General features: G+C 36.8%; 1 protein-coding gene across 3 annotated transcripts in view; it reads left to right on the forward strand.

Moving 5' to 3' along the window:
• Nucleotides 1–21290, forward strand: part of RNF19A (ring finger protein 19A, RBR E3 ubiquitin protein ligase) — a 58129-nt gene that overhangs the window by 16722 nt on the left and 20117 nt on the right. For 2 of the 3 annotated variants that reach the window (XM_082722739.1, XM_082722737.1), the window contains exon 2: nucleotides 9623–10390. In XM_082722739.1, the coding sequence (XP_082578865.1) occupies nucleotides 9717–10390 (674 nt within the window). In that variant the 5' untranslated portion in view covers nucleotides 9623–9716. Of the gene's footprint in view, nucleotides 1–4635; nucleotides 4767–9622; nucleotides 10391–21290 lie in introns of all 3 variants that reach the window. The other variant, XM_082722738.1, reaches the window with a different exon arrangement.

Here is a 21290-nt window from a genome sequence, read left to right on the forward strand (position 1 = left end):
GTTTTAAATAATTTGGCATGTGGGTAGCTATTAGATGCTATTGAAGTGTTTATGATTAGGAGATGTTTTTTAGGAGAAATCCTAAATCTTTTTTTTTTTTTTTTTAAGATTTTATTTATTTATTTGACAGACAGATTACAAGTAGGCAGAGAGGCAGGCAGAGAGAGCAGAGGAAGCCAGCTCCCCACTGAGCAGAGTGCGGGATGCGGGGCTCCATCCCAGGATCCTGAGATCACGACCTGAGCCAAAGGCAGAGGCCCTAACCCATTGAACCACCCAGGCGCCCCCTAAATCTATAATTCTTGAAGTGACATAGTGTCAAGATACTTAACATGTTTTATTTCTCCTGTAGCACTCTTGGGATAAAGTTTCTTATTTTTTCACAATATAAAAAGCTGGGTATAGTAAGATTGTATCCCTTGATAAGGATGGTACATTGATAGCAAACTAGAAGTAAAGATATGGATAGAATCCTCAGTTCCTCATTTCCACTTATGCATATTTTGCATCATAATTTATTTAGCCAAAGTTTATTAGGCATCTGCTGTAAGTTACACATTGTGTTAGGCACTAGGGATACAAAGCTTGTGTTCATTTCATTTCAGCTAACATTTAGTATAATGCCAGATTCTGTTAGATACTTTCAGCACTGGTCAACCTCATTTTATTTGCCTTACATCTGTTTGAAGTGAGTGGCATCATTCATATTTTGTAGTGGAGATCACAGACACGGTATTATACTTTATATATGGATTATATAACTAAAAGTAGCTAAACCAGGTCTTGACTCCCAAATTCTCTTTTATATATCCAGTACTGGATTTTTTTTTTTTTTTTAAATTTGCCCCTCCAGATCCACTCTTAACCCATTTGTGCCGTGCTCTGTGTCCGAGAGGGAGTTGACTTCTAAGAACTGCCTCATTTGGGCTCATTTGTTGGACTTAGCCAGTGTGAGGCATGGGCAGGATATTGGAGAGCCACAGAGAGAAGCTGGGTATTATTCTTCCAATTACTCTGGCACAGCTCCTCTTCAGTAATTGTTCCTCTTGCCTCTTCATTCCAAAGGGTGGCAGTGGGTTCCTGAGTGCTTTGCCATTCCTGTTTGGTTCCTTTAACCCTGCCCACACTTTCTTCAATGTGCCCTTCAGTTATCTTTTTGAAGAATGCTTTGTGTTTTGCCAGGACCTGACTGATACATACAGCTTTTCTTAAACAATGGGCTACTATTTGTATGGATTTGAACCTTTTTCCTGTTCTTGTCTATCCTGTGTTTATAAATTGAGTGTTTAAAATCTGGTATGTATTTTCATTTAAAAGAATATTTTAGGGGCACGTGGGTGGCTCAGTGGGTTAAGCCTCTGCCTTTGGCTCAGGTCGTGATCTCAGGGCCCTGGGATCCAGCTTGGCATCAGGCTCTCTGCTCAACAGGGAGCTTGCTTCCCCCTCTCTCTCTGCCTGCTGCTCTGCCTACTTGTGATCTCTCTCTCTCTCTCTCTCTCAAATAAATAAAAATCTCTCAAATAAAAACCTTTAAAAAAACGATATTTTAATTGTTGGTTAGATGCTTCAGGTGGAATGCTCGATTTCTGTAATGTTTACAAATATAAAAAATAGTGTGGTTTCAAATTAGATGTATTTTATGAGTCAGTACAAAGTTACCAGCACTTTTACTAAATCTTAATTCTACGGAGTTTTGACACATGCTGGTAGAAATATCTTTGTTTTTGAATATTCCTATTTCATAATCCCTCACGTATTCTCAAGAGGTAGAAAAAAGTAGGGGCACCTGTGGGGGGCTTAGTCAGTTAAGCATCTGATGATTTTGGCTCAGGTCATGATCTCAAGGTTTTGAGACTGAGTCTGCATGTTGGGTTCCGCATTGGGCTTTTGAAGGCTGCTTTAAGATTCTTTCTCTCCTCTCCCTCTGCTCCTCCCCAGCCCCCCACAAAAAGTAGAAAAAGGTAAGAATCAAGAGACCTTGACTTTAAAGGGGTATGAACCCTGAACTAGAGAAGGTTAGATGAGGAGGTATGGGTCTCTGTCTTTCTCCATACCAGTCTTAGGTTCTGTTTTTCAATTGAAGTCCATTTAAAAAAAAAAAAAAAAAGGTCAAAAGTGGGGCCCCTCTGCAATAAAACGAATTCCCCAACTATTCATTTTAAACATTTTATTTATTTGTGAGAGAGAAAGAGCAAGCACAAGTACAAGCAGGGAGAGCAGCAGGCAGAGGGAGAAGCGGGCTCTTTGCTGAGCAAGGAGCCCAATGCGGGATTCAATCCCAGGACCCTGGGATCATGACCTGAGCTGGAAGCAGATGCTTAACCGACTGAGGCACTGAGATGTCATGTCCCTCTCCTGCCATTTTCTTTAGGAGCATGAGTGTATAGCAGCAATTGGTAGTCCTGGTTACTTGTTGGAGTTATCCTATAGTGAGAACAAGGGAAAGAAGAGACCTTTCTCATAGTTTAATTAACAGGTGACTAGAATTCCTTGTGACATTGGTGTAACAATAATTATGATTGTAGATACTTAGTTGAAAATGCATACTTTAGGATCTATTTGTGTTTTATTATTCTTTTCTGTTTCAGTAACTAAACTCTTCTAGTGTCTTTAATTAAAGATCTGTGCTTTTATTTTGGGTATTCCGCTAAGTCAATAACCATATGGAGCCCAACTTGAGTTATCTTTTCCCCCTCACTATTTTATGTTATCAGTGCATTACAGCCTGACAAATCCTTGTGCTAGTACATCAATTTAAAGAGCTTCCAAGATTGGGGATTTTTAGCAGTTGGGGGTATTTCAGATTATGTTATTAATACATTTACTGCCTTTCATCATCTGCTCCTGCTCTGAAGTTGTGTGAACTATTCTATTACACCATGCAAATGTTTGTTTTTATATATAAACTATTCTGTATTTAATACAATAGACCTGTTATTTCTCTTTGTAGACCTAGTATGAACTAAATGGACTATTTAAAAAAAATAGAACAGGGGTGCCTGGGTGGGCTCAGTGGGTTAAAGCCTCTGCCTTCGGGCTCAGCCCGACCCCGCATGGGGCTCTCTGCTCAGTAGGGAGCCTCCTTCCCTTCCTCTCTCTCTGCCTACTTGTGATCTCTCTCAAATAAATAAATAAATAAAATCTTAAAAAAAAAAAAAAAAAAAGAAAGAACACATATGTGCTTAGGAAGTATGACAGTGAACTAACAGACTGATATTTTCTTCTGGTTATGGAATAGTAGCATCACTTCAGTGACATTGTGTCACTTTAAGAAATACTCATTTGGCATTTGTTCATGTTTCTGTTTATGACACCATCTTGGCTCTGTTGTATTAAAGAAATCACAAATATTCAAGTTCTACCTTAACCTTATTAAAAATTTAAAGATAATCAGGAAAAAAGTGGACAAAATGAAGTCATCGGAATTTTAAAAGTTGAGTACAGGGGTGCCTGGGTGGCTCAGTGGGTTAAGCCTCTGCCTTCAGCTGAGGTCATGATCTCAGGGTCCTGGATTGAGCCCCACAGCAAGCTCTCTGCTCAGCAGGGAGCCTGCTTCCCCCACTCTCTCTGCCTGCCTCTCTGCCTACTTGTGATACTCTCTATCAAATAAAATCTTTTTTAAAAAAAGTTGAGTACCGTTTGGTTAGGAGGAGAGAAAGAAAGTGACATTTCAGACAGGAGGAATGGTTTGAGTGAGACATGGAGTTTAAGGATAGTTAAGATGAGCCCCAGATGATGTATAAGATGTAATTGTCTTTTATTTTCTGAGGTAATTCTTGATATCTTGACAGTGACTAGAGAAGTTTTCATGAAGACAGCTGAAAGCAGATAATGGTACTGAGGCCGAGGTATCAGAACACTTGAATTTCCCTTAACCCTATCCTTTACTTGCAGTATTTACTCTCTGAACTTCAGTTTTCCTGTCAAATAAGTCTAATAAAACTTTTCTTTCAAGCAGTGAGGCTTGGATTAAGACACAGATAAAAAGGACTTTTAAACTCTATAATGGTATTATTATACACAACATAATTTCCATTCTTTTTCCAACCTGAAAACCAGCCATTTGTTTTAGAACTCAAGTAATATTTTTGTCTTAATGGTGTGTACATTTGAGAGGCAGAACATAATGCAGAATCATATAGTTGGTAGTTACTTCAAAAAAAATTGAGTTCAAAAAGAATAGTATTATATTAAATGATGCAAATAATAGGTTTTTATTTTTCACTGGAGAATGAAGTCAGCTTTTTCTAAAAATAAGTTCCTGAATCACTGAAGTTTTTTTTTTATGTCACACATTTTGTTATCTTTAAAAATTGGCAGAAGTTCTGTAGTGCCTTTTTATTTTCCTTAGTGGTTTAGGGTGTAGTCTTAAAAATCCCAAGTTAGCCAAAGTTCCCTTGATTGAGGCATTCCCAGTACTCTTCAGTTACATGCTTATAGACACTTCTATGGATTATTTCTGCAGAAAAATAGTCATTAAAGTATGTGGATCTTTAAGTAAGTCTCATCATCTCTATGCCATAGGTTAAGGGGTACTTCACCATAATCCTTTTGACTGATGATGACTAATAAACTGAGTTGTTTGTTGTTGTTGTTGTTGTTGTTTGATTACTTATTTATGTATTTATTTGACAGAGCAAGCGTGCAAGCAGGGGGAGCTGCAGAGGAGAGGGAGAAGCTGGGGCTGGATCCAAGGGGCTGGATTCCAGTACCTTGGGATCACAGCCTGAACTGAAGGCACACCCTTAACTGACTGAGCCATGCAGGTGCCCCCTGAGTTTTCGTTTTGGTTTTGTTTTGTTTTGTTTTGTTTTGTTTTGTTTTGAGTTGTTTTTAATAGAACTTTTATTTTTTGTACCTGACGTAATGAAAAACAAGGAACTTTGTTTCAGAGGCAAAGCCCATGGAGTTTTGTTTTTTAAGTGAGTGTTTTAAGTCTCCTTAGTTTAGTGGTTCTTAATCAGAATGTGCCACTAAATTATTGACCTAAATATAAAACACACAAACTCTGGACCCCATCCTTATTATTATTGGTTAGCTTTAGAGAAAAATAATTGTTACTGCTTGTGGGGTTCAATTAGGTTTTTTTGTTCTTTTTTCTTCTTTTTTTTTTTTAATTTAAACTCTGATAAGAGTTTTAAACTCTGCAGGAGGCAGAAAGTCAGTATTAGATTGCACTAAACCACAGTGAGATGCCTCGTCACATCAGCCAGAATGGCTAAAATTAACCAGTCAGGAAACAACAGGTGTGGGCGAGGATGCAGAGAAAGGGGAACCCTCCTACATTGTTTTTGCGAATGCAAGCTGATGCAGCCACTCTGGAAAATGGTTTGGGGGTTCCTTAAAAAGTTGAAAATAGAGCTACCCTATGACCCATCAATTGCACTGCTGGGTATTTACCCTAAAGATACAAATGTAGTGTCTGAAGGGGCATGTGCATCTGAGTGTTATAGCAGCAATGTCTGCAATAGCTGGACTGTGGAAAGAGCATACATGTCCATCAAAAGCTGAATGGATAAAGAAGATGTGGTGTGTGTATATACACAATGGAATACTATGCACCCATCAAAAATAAAATCTTGCCATTTGCAACAACATGGATGGAACTAGAGGGTATTATGCTAAGCGAAATAAGTCAATCAGAGAAAGGCAATTATCATATGATCTTTCTGATACAAGGAATTTGAGAGGCATGGAAGGAGGTCTGAGGGGAAGGGAGGGCAAAATGAAACAAAATGGGACCGGGGAGGGGAACGAACCATGAGAGACTCTTAACCTCAGGAAACAAACTGAGGGTTGCTGGAGAGGAGGAGGAGGGAGGTATAGGGTGGCTGGGTGATGGACATTGGAGAGGGTATGTGCTTTGTTGAGTGCTGAGAATTGTGTAAGACTGGTGATTCACAGACCTGTAGCCCTGAAACAAATAATACTTCTATATTAATTTAAAAAAAATACTAGATTGTACTTCCCTTAGTAACTATTGTCAGTGGTTTCTTAATTTTTCCCAAAAATTGTGTAAGTATATGTAAGTCTGTGTGGATATATTTTTTCCATAAATGCATTGCTCATATTATATACACTATTTTGAAGTTATTTACTTAGCATTATGTAGAGAGTGCTTTCCATATCATTGCACATAAATCGTGGCTGGTTCATTTATTTTTATCAGTCCCCTGTTAGATACATAAGTTTTATTTTCAGGTTTTGTGTGGGTTTTTTTGTTTTTGTTTTTGTTTTTTTTGTCCTGTTTTGTTTGTTTCTATCAACTAGGCTACAGTGAATTTCCTTGCACATTATCTTTGCACACCTGTGTCCTTACATTTTCTGAAGGATAAGTTTTACAGGTGGGATTGCTGGTCAAAGAATACTTCCATTTTGACGTTTAATAGATAAGGCTAAATTGGTTTCCCCAAATTGTGCTGATTTGCACTCCTCCCAACAGTATATGAGTTTGTTTGTTTTGTTTTGTTTTGTTTTGTTTTTAAGATTTTATTATGTATTTCACAGACAGTGAGAAAGAGAACACAAGCAGGGGCAATGGGAGAGGGAGAAGCAGGCTTCCCACTGAGCAGGGAGCCCCATGTGGGGTTTGATCCAAGGACCCTGGGATTATGACCTGAGCCAAAGGCTGACTTAACAACTAAGCCACCCAGGTGCCCCAGTATATGAGACGTTAACAGTACATGCTTACCAACTTTTTACAACCTTTGTCAATCTAATGTGCACAAAGAGGATATCTAATGTTTGAATTTTTGCTTCTTTAGTTTTGGTTATTATTAAAAACTGTGTTCAATCTTTCTAATTTTTATAATTCTTCAGACATCCTCCTTGTATCTTTGTTATCAGGTTGTACATCTTTTTCTCATTAATGTGTAAAAGCTGTTTGTATGGTAGGGAAATTTTTTCATTGTTATACACATTTTTCTAATTTATCACTGTCTTTCTGCATTATAATATTTTTTACCATGTAGAAATATTCAAGTTTTAGTATTCAGATTTGTTTATTTTTCCTTTGAGCCATATTTGTGTATTTGCGTAATGTTTTAGGATTTCCTAAATAGGATGAACACATGTTCTAATCTGCTCACTATCCTAGTTTAAATATTAAGAGTACTTCTAAAAGCACCTGAATGGCTCAGTTGGTTGAGCATCCAACTCTTTTATTGGCTCATGTCATGATCTGAGGGTTGTGGGATCAAGCCCCATGTCTGGCTCTGTCTCTCCCTGTTACCCGCCACCTCTGTACGTTTCTCCCCCTGCCTTGCCCCAGCTCAAACTAATAAATCTTAAAAACAAAAAACAAGCAAACAAAAAAACCCTACAAGATTCTCTTTTGGAGAAAAAAAATTCCATGTCTATCAAGTGTCTTAAAATGTATATATATTTTTAAAGATTTTATTTATTTATTTGATAGAGATCACAGGTAGGCAGAGAGGCAGGCAGAGAGAGAGGGAAGCAGGCTCCCCGCTGAGCAGAGAGCCTGATTTGGGACTCGATCCCAGGACCCTGAGATCATGACCTGAGCCCTGAGCCGAAAGCAGCGGCTTAACCCACTGAGCCACCCAGGTGCCCCTTAAAATGTGTATTTTGAAAAATTTCCCAGGTGATACTGATAAGTACCATTGGTTTACTATTTTAAGTGACAGATTCTGATGATAAGTTCCCCAAAGTCGATTCCTCTGTAGTTCTCTTCTATGATAAATATATTTCACTGTGGAGTACAGAAGACATTTTGAAATGCAAATTAAAATAAAAACATGGAAGAAAATAATGCTGAAAATTTTAGTAAAACCTACCATTACACCCTATATTTTCCACAGAATTAGCAGAGAATGCTGCAAATTATGAGAAAATATAAACTGATGGACAAGAATAATGTTTGCCTGAGTGAAATGTTTTTCTAGATTTTGTGTTGGGAAATCAATATGACTTTCTCAAGGATACGTGTAGATACCAGCTCAGGAAGTTTTTTTTTTTTTTTTTTTTTTTTAAACTCTGTGATAGAACAATCATTCAGTAAAGTGTATAAACATGAGTTTGTAGGTCATTGTAGTAGTTAGTTACTACTATATATGTTAAACTACTACATATGTCAAAGTTCCCTTTGTGCCTCCGCACAAAAGGTATCTATACTCCTGATTTCAGTCATCATAGATTAGTTCTACCTGGTTTTAAACTTTCTTTAAATAGAATTATACATACAGTATGCCATCTTTTGTGTGAGATTCATTCTTATTTTGTGTAAAGCAGTATTTTGTTCATTTTCATTCATTTCTAATATGCTAGAAAGTGAATATAATTCGTTGGAAGAAGTGTGGGTTGCATCTAGTATTTTGGCTTGTTATAAATAATGCTGCTATTAATATTGTTATGTATCTCTTGATGCATGTAGGCATTCATTTCCCATTTGCAGTTATTTCTGGTAGTGTAATTGGGTAATAAAGTGTCTATATGTTCAAGTTTGGTAGATACCATTAAACAGTTATCCAAAGTAGTTACGCCATTTTACACTCCCACCAGCAATCCACATCTTCGGTAATACTTGGAAATGTCAGTCTGAGTTTAAGCCATTCTACTAGATGTGTATCTCATTGTGGCTTTAATTTGTATCTCCCTGTTGACAGATGTTGGTGAGCACTTTTTCATATCCTTTTGTTAAATGCCTGTTAAATCCCTTGCCCATTTTCTTTTTGTCTGTTTTGTCTTAATATGTAAGTGTTATCCACACTCTGGGTACTTGATCCTTTATTAGTTATATGTGGCAACTGTCTTGTCCCACTCTCTTGAATACCATCTCTTGAGTTTATTATATTCCAATTTGTCAGTCTTTTCTTTTATGGTTAGTACTTTTGTATGTTTAAGAAGTCTTTTCACAGAAATATTCTCGTTGACTTCTAGAAGCTTTATCATTTTACTTTTCATACTTAGATCTGCGAACCAAATGGAATTGATTTTTATGCATCTGGTGGTGAGCTATAGGTTAAGTTCCTCTTCTCAGATGGTAACCAGTAAAACAATAGTATGTTTGTTTTATTTTTGAAAAGGCTATTGTTGCCTTTGGCGTAACTCTAGTATCCACATATACTTGCGACCTTTTCTGGACTGTGTTATGCTCCATTGGTCTTTGTATCTAGCGTTGTGATGTACCACAATGTTGTCTTAATTCCTGCAACTTTCTAAATTTCTAATTTTCTGCATTTGGCAGGATAGGAGCACACACACACTTCACTTTTCTTCAAGATTGTATAAGCTATACTTAGTAATCCTTTGTATCTACATGTATATTTTACAGTCAGTTAAATTCTGAAAAGCAGTGGGGAATCATTGAAGTCTCAGTGAAAATGGTCAAAGATTTTTATGAGAGTTTAATAATGGTAAGGTCAGCTCAAATCTAGTTTTTTTTTTATTAAGATTAAAGAATATACTTGTTTTAGTGCTAACTATATATACTTACATTCTCATGTAGACTACTCAGTAAATTAAATTGGTGTTATTGAAAAAACCCTAATGACTAAAGAACATACTGGTTTGAAGTTTCGTAGTAAGGTTGTAAGTTTATTTAAAAATCATGCACACTAAGAATATAAATAAAATTTTCTTGGTGTTATGTTTTGTTTTTCAGACCATCTATGATAACAGTCTTCTGTAAGTCAAGCTTTTTCAAGAATTCGCTGAAGGAACCAAGTAGGATTCTCTTACATCATGACTTAATCTGAATGCAAGAACAAGAAATAGGTTTCATTTCTAAATATAATGAAGGGCTGTGTGTAAACACAGACCCTGAGTCAATTTTAATGAACATTTTAGACATGAGTTTACATCGGCAAATGGGTTCAGATCGTGATCTTCAGTCTTCTGCTTCATCTGTGAGCTTGCCTTCAGTGAAAAAGGCACCCAAAAAAAGAAGAATTTCAATAGGCTCTCTGTTTCGGAGAAAAAAGGATAACAAACGTAAATCCAGGGAGCTAAATGGCGGGGTGGATGGAATTGCAAGCATTGAAAGTATACATTCTGAAATGTGTACTGATAAGAACTCCATTTTCTCTACAAATACCTCCTCCAACAATGGATTAACTTCTATCAGCAAACAAATTGGAGACTTTATAGAGTGCCCTTTGTGCCTTCTGCGGCATTCTAAGGACAGATTTCCTGAGATCATGACTTGTCATCATAGATCTTGTGTGGATTGCTTACGACAATATCTAAGGATAGAAATTTCTGAAAGTAGAGTTAATATCAGTTGCCCAGAATGTACTGAACGGTTTAATCCCCATGATATTCGCTTGATATTAAGTGATGATGTCTTGATGGAAAAATATGAAGAATTTATGCTTAGACGGTGGCTTGTTGCAGATCCTGATTGTAGGTGGTGTCCAGCTCCAGACTGTGGGTAAGATTTTGTTTGGTTTTTCTTGAGTTAATATTTTTTTCTGTGGATAAAATAAGAATTAGCTGTTACTCAAAAGAAAAATCTTAACATGTCAGGTGTGATTCATTGTTTAGTAGACAAATGTACATAGAGTGCATACCATGTGCCAGGCTCAATGTTAGATGCAAATAGCAGGAATATTATCTTACTCATTTTTATATTGTGTCTCATCGCATACTCATTTGAATATGAAGAAAGGGATAAGTTGGTAGAGTACAGGGTCTGGTTGTGTTCAAAATTGATTATCCCTCTAATTTGGAAAATTGTTATTTTAGTGTAGCAGATGAAATGATCAGGGGTTTTGTTTGGTTTTGGTTGTATAAACTCAAATGACCCTTTCAGAAGACACCTTAATGTGTGCACAATGTCATGTGTTCATGTTGGTATGACGTAAGTATTGCTAATATAAAGATTTAAAATATTTTTCTTATACATTTGATTATGTTAACAATATCTTCTGTTTATAGAGCATTTCCTATGTAGGGTTGTTAGAACTAGGAATAAATAGTCTTATGCTTTTCAAGAATAACAAAGGCTGTAAACATTGGATGTTATCATTAGTAAGCTAGAGATTATGTATAAGTAAGAGTTGGGAAAACCCAGAGCTTTCAATATTATCTGAGTATAATCAGAAATAAGGGTAGAATGTGAGTTCAGTTTCTCAGATGAAGTTTCAGTATTCATCATCTGAATCAAATCTATTATTAAAAGCTTGTTGAGTAGTAACTTTTCAGATTGCATCTAGCCTATATCTCTCATTCCAAATGAGAAAATTAATAGTATGTTACCAGCCTTTGCAAATCCCAACCAGTTTTCCCAGGTATAACTAAACTTTAACTGTCCACCAGGGATTTCAGTGGAAATAACATAGTAAAAATATTACCTGATTATTTGACATTTTATGAATTTATTAGTTGTGTGAAGTACTTAGAAATATAATTCATTATCACATTTGAACTGTGCTCCCCTCTAATGCAGGGAGCTTGTACTAGAACATAAATAATAAAATAATATTTTAAAGATACTTTCTAAACTGAGCCAAGGTTGACTGTGCTTACAGGTGTATGACAGAAGCAAACTCTGGGAGCCCTGAAGAGATAAACTCTCAAGAAAAAGATTGGAAGAAATCTTTTTTTTTTTTTTTTTTTTAAGATTTTATTTATTTATTTGACAGAGAGAGATCACAAGTAGGCAGAGAAGCAGGCAGAGAGAGAGAGGAAGGGAAGCAGGCTCCCTGCTGAGCAGAGAGCCCGATGCGGGACTTGATCCCAGGACCCTGAGATCATGACCTGAGCCGAAGGCAGTGGTTTAACACACTGAGCCACCCAGGCACCCTGGAAGAAATCTTGATAATGAACAGTACCTTTAAAAATAACTTGAACAGGAGACAGTATCCTGTCAAAAGAACAGCTTGCATACAGTTGTATCACTCTTGGTCCCGTGGACCTCTACACAACATTTTCACTGGTGCAAGCATGCATTCATTAGATTTCAACTTGGACAACAAATTTTAGGTTAACACACTTTTTGCAAATCATTATAGCAAATACTTCAAGAGTTCAAATAGTGAGGAATATACCTATATGCTGTGTTTTGTCTGGAGAAAGAGTGGTTTTCTGTCTCTCATGGAACCCCAGGGTAAAAAGTACTTCCCAAGTTCCTCAAGCATTTAATGGTTTGGTTGCCTTTTTTTTTTTTTTTTAAGATTCATTTATTTATTTGTCAGAGAGAGAGCATGCACACAAGCAGGGAGACAGTAGGCAGAGGGAGAAGCAGGCTTCCCACTGATCAAGGATCCCGATATGGGACTCAATTCCAGGGCCCTGGAATCATGATGTGAGCCAAAGGCAGATGCCTAACTAACTGAGCCACCCAGGCATCCCCATTTAATAGTTTTAAAAGAAAAAGTTTGAAAATGATGGCATGAATTAAAAGGCTAAGTGTCAGAAGCTATGGCCCCAGGAGATTGAGGCAGTAAATCCTGGGCACAAATTTTCTGGCCACTAAATAGATATATTCTCTTGAGCTGTGTTGATTTATCATGTGTTCCTAATGGATATCAATTGTATTAACTTAATAGAACACAATAGATACAGCTGACACAGATTCTTATTTAGATAAGAATTTGATTTTAGGGGAAACATGCTAAACCAACTGGGAAAGGATTGATTTTTTTCAACATACAGAGTTGTGAAAGTAGCTGTTTGAGGGGGGGGAAATGCGATTATCTCCACACATAACACACCAAAGCAAAATCAAAACAGATTATAAAGGAAAGTTTTATAAATAAAAGGGAAAATTTTAAATGAAAAGAAAATATAGGTGGAAGATTAGTTCACCAGCTGCCTTATTATTATTAAAATTGAATACACATTTACCCTTTAACTTAGAAGATTCACTCCTAGTGAAATACCTTGAAGAAATTCTTGTATGCCAGGAGACATCTAGTTAGGAGACATGTTTAAGAATGTTCATAATAAAAAAGGGAACTGTTTAAAAAAAAAAAAAAAAAGAATGTTCATAATAGGCACACCTAGGTGGTACATCCCAACCCTTGGTTTCAGCTCAGGTAGTGATCTCAGGGTGGTGAGATCAAGGCCTGCCTCCACTCTGCACTTAGCAGGTAGTCTACTTGAGATTCTCCCTCTGCCCCTCCGCCTCATGCACTTTCTAAAATAAATAAATCTTAAAAAAAAAAAAAAAAAAAAGAATGCTCATGATAGCAAACAAGAAAAAAAGTGTTCGTTAACACTAAAATGGATGAATATATTTAGTTTCATGGTTACCTATTGAAAGGAGGTTGTGAATTTGAAGGAGCAATCAAGAAGCTTCTAAAGCCACTGATAAATGTGGTAAAACCATAGGTTCTGACTTGCCAGAGGTAGTTCGGTTTTGCTTTTGCTGTAATTTTGATCGCATTACTCTTCTCAAGTGTTTTAGTTTGGGTTGTTAATTATATGATCACCTTACTGATACTTTTCTTAGTTTGCGTGGTAGATATGGGGTATTTGTTTTTATTTATAAATCCTTTTTGTATGGGTGACATTTTTCAGTAAAATTTAAAGATGTTTCATAAACTCATACTTTGTGTTATTTTTGCCCACTTTCTTCTTATTGAGACTTCATTGTCAGAGAGTAAAATGGCTTAGGGGCACATAGGTGATTCAGTTGGATAAGTGTCTAACTCTTGATTTTGGCTAAAGTCATAATCTCAAAGGTGTGGATTTGAGCCCTGCATTGGGCTCAGGTTCAGTCTGCTTGTCTGTTGCCCTCTGCTCCTCCCCCAGCTTGCTCTCTCTTTTTCTCTCAAATAAATGAATAAAATATTTAAAAAAAAAAAAAGCAAAATGGCTTAATATTTTAAATATTTTGGAGAAGATAAATGTTAAGTGTAAAATATAAAATAATAGAAACAGCTACTTTAATAAATTCTGTTATTATGAACACAACTACTTGATTGCGATGTAAGTTTAACAAAGAATTAGTCTTGGTTAATTTGACTATAAATTAACTCTTGGTTTCATGGTTGTCAATAGTCTTACCCACAAAGGACAAAGAAAACATGTCAGCATTACTTCGTAATGTATTATCATTTATATTTGATTTATGTTGTCTCTAGATTAAGTGCATATTTTATATACTTGATTACATTGTAGGTTTTATGGTTGCGTTACATAGAAACTGTCATCCAGTAGCAGAAAATTTATATGTGTACTTTGAGAATGGAATGCTACGTAAGCCTTGATTAAAGGTTTCAGTTTTACTTACCATGAGCATTTAGACCTGATTTTAAATGTCTGTCCTATCATGTTGTTATAAGGCTTGGGGTAGACCTCTAATTTTATGACTAACATAATTCCTGGCACACAGCAAGTTTTTTGTAGCTCTTATTTAATAATTCCTTGTGTCCATTTCTTAAGTTCCGCCTTAATTTTTAAAAATCAGACAGTTACTCATATATTTAAAGTACCTGTGTGCCAGGTACTTGGAAACTTAATAATGAATAAAAGACAAAAATCCCTTCCCCCTGGAACTTACTAAAATCTTTGGATCCACAGAGGGACATATTTTATTTAGAACCCATTTATTATTTAAATCTGGCATAAAGAATACTGGTAAATAAATGCCTGATTATCTGGCAGTGAGTAATGGAAATACTTAGCTAGCTAGGACCGTTGACATGTATATAGTATTTAACCCCTTCTATTGTACAACACACTTGAAAGACTTTTTTCTAGAAATGCTGTATGTAAAATAGTGAATTTTTTTTTTTGCATATGATATTTATTAATCTGACCATTTTCTGTATCTGACATTAATTTTACTTAAACATGTAGTTTAACACACTTTGAGAAATATTGCCCTAAGCTTAGAGGAGAAAGAAAAGCTGACCTGGTTTCTATTTGAGATCCCTCAGGTTTTCTGACCTAATATTCTTTCTACTCTTCTGAGGGCCAGGACAAATTGAACTTGTTTTAAAAGACAGTATTTCAGAAAAGTCCTCTTGAGAAGGAGCCAAACCTGTGTGCTTTGATTTAACCAGGATGAAGTTTGCAAAACTGCTGCTATAACATGCAGTCTACACAGGCTCAGAAAAGAATCTGGCCATGACTAGGGAGATGTGTTGGGGCGAGTTGAGGGGCACATAGGAAGGAATGCATAGAACTTGTCTTGAGTAAAAAGACCTGATTATCTTCTGCCCAGGTAGCCTAGTTTATACATTGCAGGCAGACAGCAAAAAGTTGGCATTTTAATGTTTGTCATCACGTGTTTCAGTTGGCCACCCTTCTGCCAGCACACATTATCCCATGTGAGTGTTTTCTCATGTGAGTGCTTCTGACTTTGCTGGGGAGCTTTGAATATACAAGAACATTTATAATACAAGAATATAGTTAATGATTTAATAATGTCTGTGAGCCTTTCAAGGGCAAAAAAGAAAAAAGTATTTGGTTTTTCTTTGTAATTGCTGGTTTAGCCATGCTCAATAAAGTGTTGTTGAATGAATCAATCAGACTGTATGCCACTAATATAAATCATATATCATAGGAGCTGTCAATAAGCCATTTTATTTTACTTTTTTTCCAATAAGCCATTTTAAAGCAATGTGATCAACTGTAATCAGGTTTGTATAGTGTCAAACTGGCTGACATTTAAATGATTCTGAATAATAATTTATTCTGGTGGAGGGTACTATTCATAATGGATTTAAAAAATGGTATCAGGGGCGCCTGAGTGGCTCAGTGGGTTAAAGCCTCTGCCTTCGGCTCAGGTCATGATCCCAGGGTCCTAGGATGGAGCCCTGCATCGTGCTCTCTGCATCGTGCTCTCTGCTCAGTGGGGAGCCTGCTTCCTCCTCTCTCTCTGCCTGCCTCTCTGTCTACTTGTGAACTCTGAGTGTCAAATAAATAAAAAAAATATTTTTTAAAAATGGTTTCGGCTTAGGAACTAAACAAGATACATTTTTAAATTCCAGTTAATCTTCATATAGCTCTTATTTCAAAACCCTACAAAGAAAGGTTTTAGCCATAACTTGACCGTCTTTTGACATGCTGAAAGTGCTTTTGTAGGCTGACCTTTAGAAATTTTATACAGAGAACAGATGCAACGTGTGATTTTCTCCAGAGGAAACAAATACATGTGACTTAGAAAACAGCAGGTTTTGTGTATAGGAAGCCATAATGAGTATAAACTGTGTTTCAGTGGAAGTTGTAATTCATAACTAATGACAGATTGTATCTGTTAGAATAGACATTCATAAAAGTATTCTAAGACTTTGAGCTTAGAGTTTAAAAATTCCTTGAGCTGAGAGTTTGCTCTTTTTAGTTTATTCTTCCTAACCATAAAATTGGTCTAGATATATTTTAATGCTATGTAATTCAGTATATACTGCTGCTACACCAGCCATTGTTAAATGATACTGAAATTTTGGGTGGTTTTAAGGGAATCAATAAAAATAACATACCCTCAAACCCTCAGTCAGAACCAAGTGGATATGTAGGAGACATGTCAGCTCTACTAAAGAATGTGGCTTTAGTTATGCAGCCAGAATGGCTTGCTGACACCACCCTTGAATTAGACTGACTTCTCCAAATAGACTGGGCAGTTCTTGACAATTCCCCTGTAGCATGTAGTGGAAAGCACAACAGAAGGCATCCTCTAGAGGAAGCAGCTCATGAAAGAGGGAACCAGGAGATGAGCCTCACTTTATCTAGACCTTCTCCCAAACATTTTAAACAAGTCACTCCTCTATCGAGTAATAGTAACTTCTAGCAAGTAGAAACACAAACCTGTTGATTTTGATGCAAAACTTGACTTTTTCCCCCTAACTGGATCAAACAGTATTTGTGATTATATTTTCTTTGTTCTCTAAAGGTTTTGTTAAAGCTTTACTTTTGGGGGGCAGGGGTCTTTGATGCCTGGATAATCTTTCTTCATTCTTTTTCCTCATTTTTTAATTAAAATTTTTGTTGTGGAGTATTATGTTTATCTTAGGATTAGATTTTGTTTTAGGTATAGTTTGTTCTTTTTACTTGTTCCTTCATAAGGAATTCAGTATAGACACAATACAGTACCCTAGCTGGTATCCCTACGTGCTCTGTTATCAGTGATGTAATTTGTAGAACTCTAGTACTGTGAGACTCTCCCTGAAAATAGACGCCATGGTGAAATAACTGGAAATAGTGCACACTATATACTGATCACTGGCATGTTAAAAATTCTTTTAGCGGGGTGCCTGGGTGGATTAGTGGGTTAAGCCTCTCCCTTCGGCTCAGGTCATGATCTCAGGGTCCTGAGATCAAGCCCCACATCTGGCTCTCTGCTGGGCAGGGAGCCTGCTTCCTCTCTCTCTCTCTGCCTACTTGTGATCTCTCTCTGTCAAATAAATAAAATCTTTTTAAATAAATTCTTTTAGCAAATCCTGTAGTTAAAAATGAAAAAGTGCTTTAATTTTGCTTAGCATTTTTCTAACTTGACCACTGAGTACTTTCTTAGTATAGACCTCCTGTTGCCACTCCAATGAACAGAAAATATTTCTGGAAAGACTGTCCTATTTCAGTCCCTGTTTCTCTTTTCCCCACTTTCTTCTTGTCCCTCCACTCTGCCAAATAGGAAGATTTAAACATTTTTAAGTAGATAGACATGGAAGAATAGAGATGGAAAGTAAGACTTGAATTAAATAATCGTAGAAGGACAAGGAGCCATCTTTTAAACCAAGATTTGGATACTGTTCAAGCCAAAGATCTTAGGTTAACTAGTATTGTTCAGTTATTCCTGACATTCTGCTGAGGGTGTTCTTTTCCCATATAACACTTAATGCACCGGAACAGAGATACTCCTGACATTTTTCTTTAAAGGAAGCGTGTTTTTTTTTTTTTTAAGATTTTATTTATTTATTTGACAGAGATCAAAGTAGGCAGAGAGGCAGGCAGAGAGAGAGGAAGGGAAGCAGGCTCCCTGCTGAGCAGAGAGCCCCATGCGGGGCTCCATCCCAGGACCCTGGGACCATGACCCAGGCCGCAGAGGCTTTAACCCACTGAGCCACCCAGGCGCCCCAAAGGAAGAATTTTATATTTAATTTAGTTTTACCATTTGCTTCAATGGAAAATAAGTTTGACTCCCACACAATGAAAATCATCAAGAGGCCTAACATTCTGTTTTCAATGTGTGAATGCTAGTTATATTTAATTCTTGCTATATTATAAAATATGCCTAACAAAGTTATTATTAAGATTGAATGTTTATGAAAATTTACATAGTAAGCACTCAATAACTGTTAATAAGAAAAAACTGTGATAGACTCTTAACTTTTGGTTATCAAAATATACATTCATGAAAAATAGTTAGGATTATTAAAGATAAACCTATTTTTCTTTATAACTTGTACAGATTGAATGGGACTTGAATGTTTAATTCTGGGGTAGGATCTCAGCTTTTCCTTTAAAAAGGAGATACTGGGAAGTAGCATAAACAAGTTTGAGGTACTTTATCTCTGATTCTCTCAGCTTTTCCTTTAAAAAGGAGATATTGGGAAGTAGCATAAACAAGTTTGAGGTACTTTATCTCTGATATTTGAGTACATAATGATGATGAATTCATTCATTCCCATGAATGAATTCTCTTTCCCTTTCCCCCGGCTTTCCCCCGTTCTTTCCACAACACACAGTTTTATTTAAAGATCACAGTCTTTTTTTTTTTTTTTTTAAGATTTTATTTATTTATTTATTTCACAGAGATATTAGATTACAAGTAGGCAGAGCAGCAGACAGAGAGAGGGGGAAGCAGGCTTCCCGCTGAGCAGAGAGTCCAACACGGGGCTCCATCCCAGGACCCTGGGATCGTGACCTGAGCCGAAGGCAGAGGCTTAACTCACTGAGCCACCCAGTTACCCCTAAATATCACAACTCTTTTTTATTATGATATCCTAATTTCTGAGATGCATCAGACCTACATTTATTTTCAACAGATGCCAAATGACCAGACAATTAATACTTCTCCGGGGCCAATTTCAAATATCATAATTAAGGTGTGATGAATTTATGGGATACAAAAGTAAATGTAAAATTTTATTTTAAAAAATAATCAAATTTTAAATACTTGACATCATGCAGAAATGCTAGTCTACTTTTCAGCTCTTTAGTTTGCTCCAGATAATTATACTGCATATATTTTAAAAATCTAAATAGGTATTCACTATTTATAAACAGTTATTCTCAACAAGTTTAAGTCACTGTAGGGAATTTTTATCTTAAAGCAACTTATGATGCTGTTTTGAAGCTTGATTATTGAGATTAAAATGTTTTGAGACCTCAGTTTTCACACCATACCCTTTCATGTTTTCATGGATTACATACCAGATGTAGAAATTATCTTGTCATGAAAGTTTAAAATAGCAAAGCTGACATTCTGCTTTTAATTCTTGTCAAAATGTGAAGAATTCCCTAATAGGACTTTTTCTTAAAAAACCCATAGCTTGGGTGCCTGGGTAGCTCAGTCGTTGGGCATATGCCTTAGGCTCAGGTCATGATCCCAAGGTCCTGGGATTAAGCCCCACATTGAGCTCCCTTCGTGGGAAGCCTCCTTCTTCCTCTCCCACTTCCCCTGCTTCTGTTCCCTCTCTTGTTGTGTCTCTGTCTGTCAAATAAAAATCTTAAAAAAAAAAAAAAAAGACTCATAGCTTAAATCATTGATTAAAAATTACGTCAGTTCTTAAGTTTTGTTTAGTGATATGGTGGTATACTGAACGACCTGTAAAGGTTAGAATTATATAACCAGGTGCCTGGGTGGCTCAGTTGGTTAAGCTTCTGCCTTCAGCTCAGGTCATGATCTCAGGGTCCTGGTATAGAGCCCTGCATCGGGCTCCCAGGTTGGTGGAGAGCCTGTTTCCCCCTCTTCCTCTGCCTGCCTCTCTGCCTGCTTGTGATCTCTCTTTCTCTGCCAAATAAATAAAATCTTTTTTTAAAAAAAGAATTATGATATAACCTATTTCTGTTAATCTGCCTTGTGTATTTTTATATTTATTTACTCAGACTATATTCTTCCTAAATTTAGTTCTGGCACTCCAGTGTTCATATTAACTACAAATGTATATCCCTGTTTTAATGAATTAAAAGTTAAGTTTAGTTGACGCCTGGGTGGCTCAGTTGGTTAAGCAGCTGCCTTCGGCTCGGGTCATGGTCCCAGCATCCTGGGATCGAGTCCCACATCGGGCTCCTTGCTCAGCAGGGAGCCTGCTTCTCCCTCTGCCTCTGCCTGCCATTCTCTCTGCCTGTGCTTGCTCTCCCCCCCCCTCTGATAAATAAATAAAATCTTTAAAAAAAAAAAAGTTAAGTTTATATCTAAACTTGGCTTTCACAGGTCTCACTAATAATTACTGTTTTTATTCTTAAACACAATGTGCATTCATACTTCTGTTGTCCAGTAAAATTTCACCAGATGAAGCAGTAAGATTTTTTTATTCTGTATCTAGAATGCCTACCAATGTTTGTTTGTTTTGTTTTTTAAGAATTATTTCAGAGAGTGAAAGAGCACAGGGGGGAGGGACAAAGGAAGGTGAGAGAGTCTCAAGCAGACTCCACACTGAGCCCAGAGCCCAGCAAGCCCAGCAGAGGGCTTGATTTCCCAACTCTGAGATCATGATGTGAGCCAAAACCAAGCATCAGACACTTAACCAACTGCTCCATCCAGGCGCCTTCCATACATTATTTCTATTGATATAGAAAGGATAATAACTATGGATTCCATGGTCATTAATCAAGTACAGATGCAGAGGTACTGGAACTGTCATTGAAATGGTGAATTGCTTGTTTGGCATTCTAAAGATCAAGGCTAAAGCTAAAGTTGACTTTGGCTGAATGCTGAAGTATTTGAATCCTGTTTTATGTTTTGGGAAGACTTAGTTGTAGGGAGGCTATGTGATTTAATGAGACTATACAGATTATAAGTGGTGAAAATTGTATTTTGACCAGGTAACCTAAACTTCTCTTCTGCCTTATATATTGTGACTGACCTTAACAAACAGTTGGTCTTGGGGCGCCTGGGTGGCTCAGTGGATTAAGCTGCTGCCTTCGGCTCAGGTCATGATCTCAGTGTCCTGGGATCGAGCCCCGCATCGGGCTCTTTGCTCAGCGGGAGCCTGCTTCCTCCTCTCTCTCTGCCTGACTCTCCGCCTACTTGTGATCTTTCTCTCTGTCAAATAAATTAATAAAATTTAAAGAAAAAACAAAAACAAACAAAAAAAAAAAAACCAAAGTTGGTCTTAGCGTCATCGTCCCTTGCACACACACAGATTTCCCCATGTCCCTCTCCTTCCCTCCTTCCTTCAAGAAAAGCTAGGATAGAAAAGAGTTACAGAAGAGAGCAT

The sequence above is a fragment of the Mustela nivalis genome, assembly GCF_964662115.1.
Source record: "Mustela nivalis genome assembly, chromosome: 2".
Classification (NCBI taxonomy): Eukaryota; Metazoa; Chordata; class Mammalia; order Carnivora; family Mustelidae; genus Mustela; species Mustela nivalis.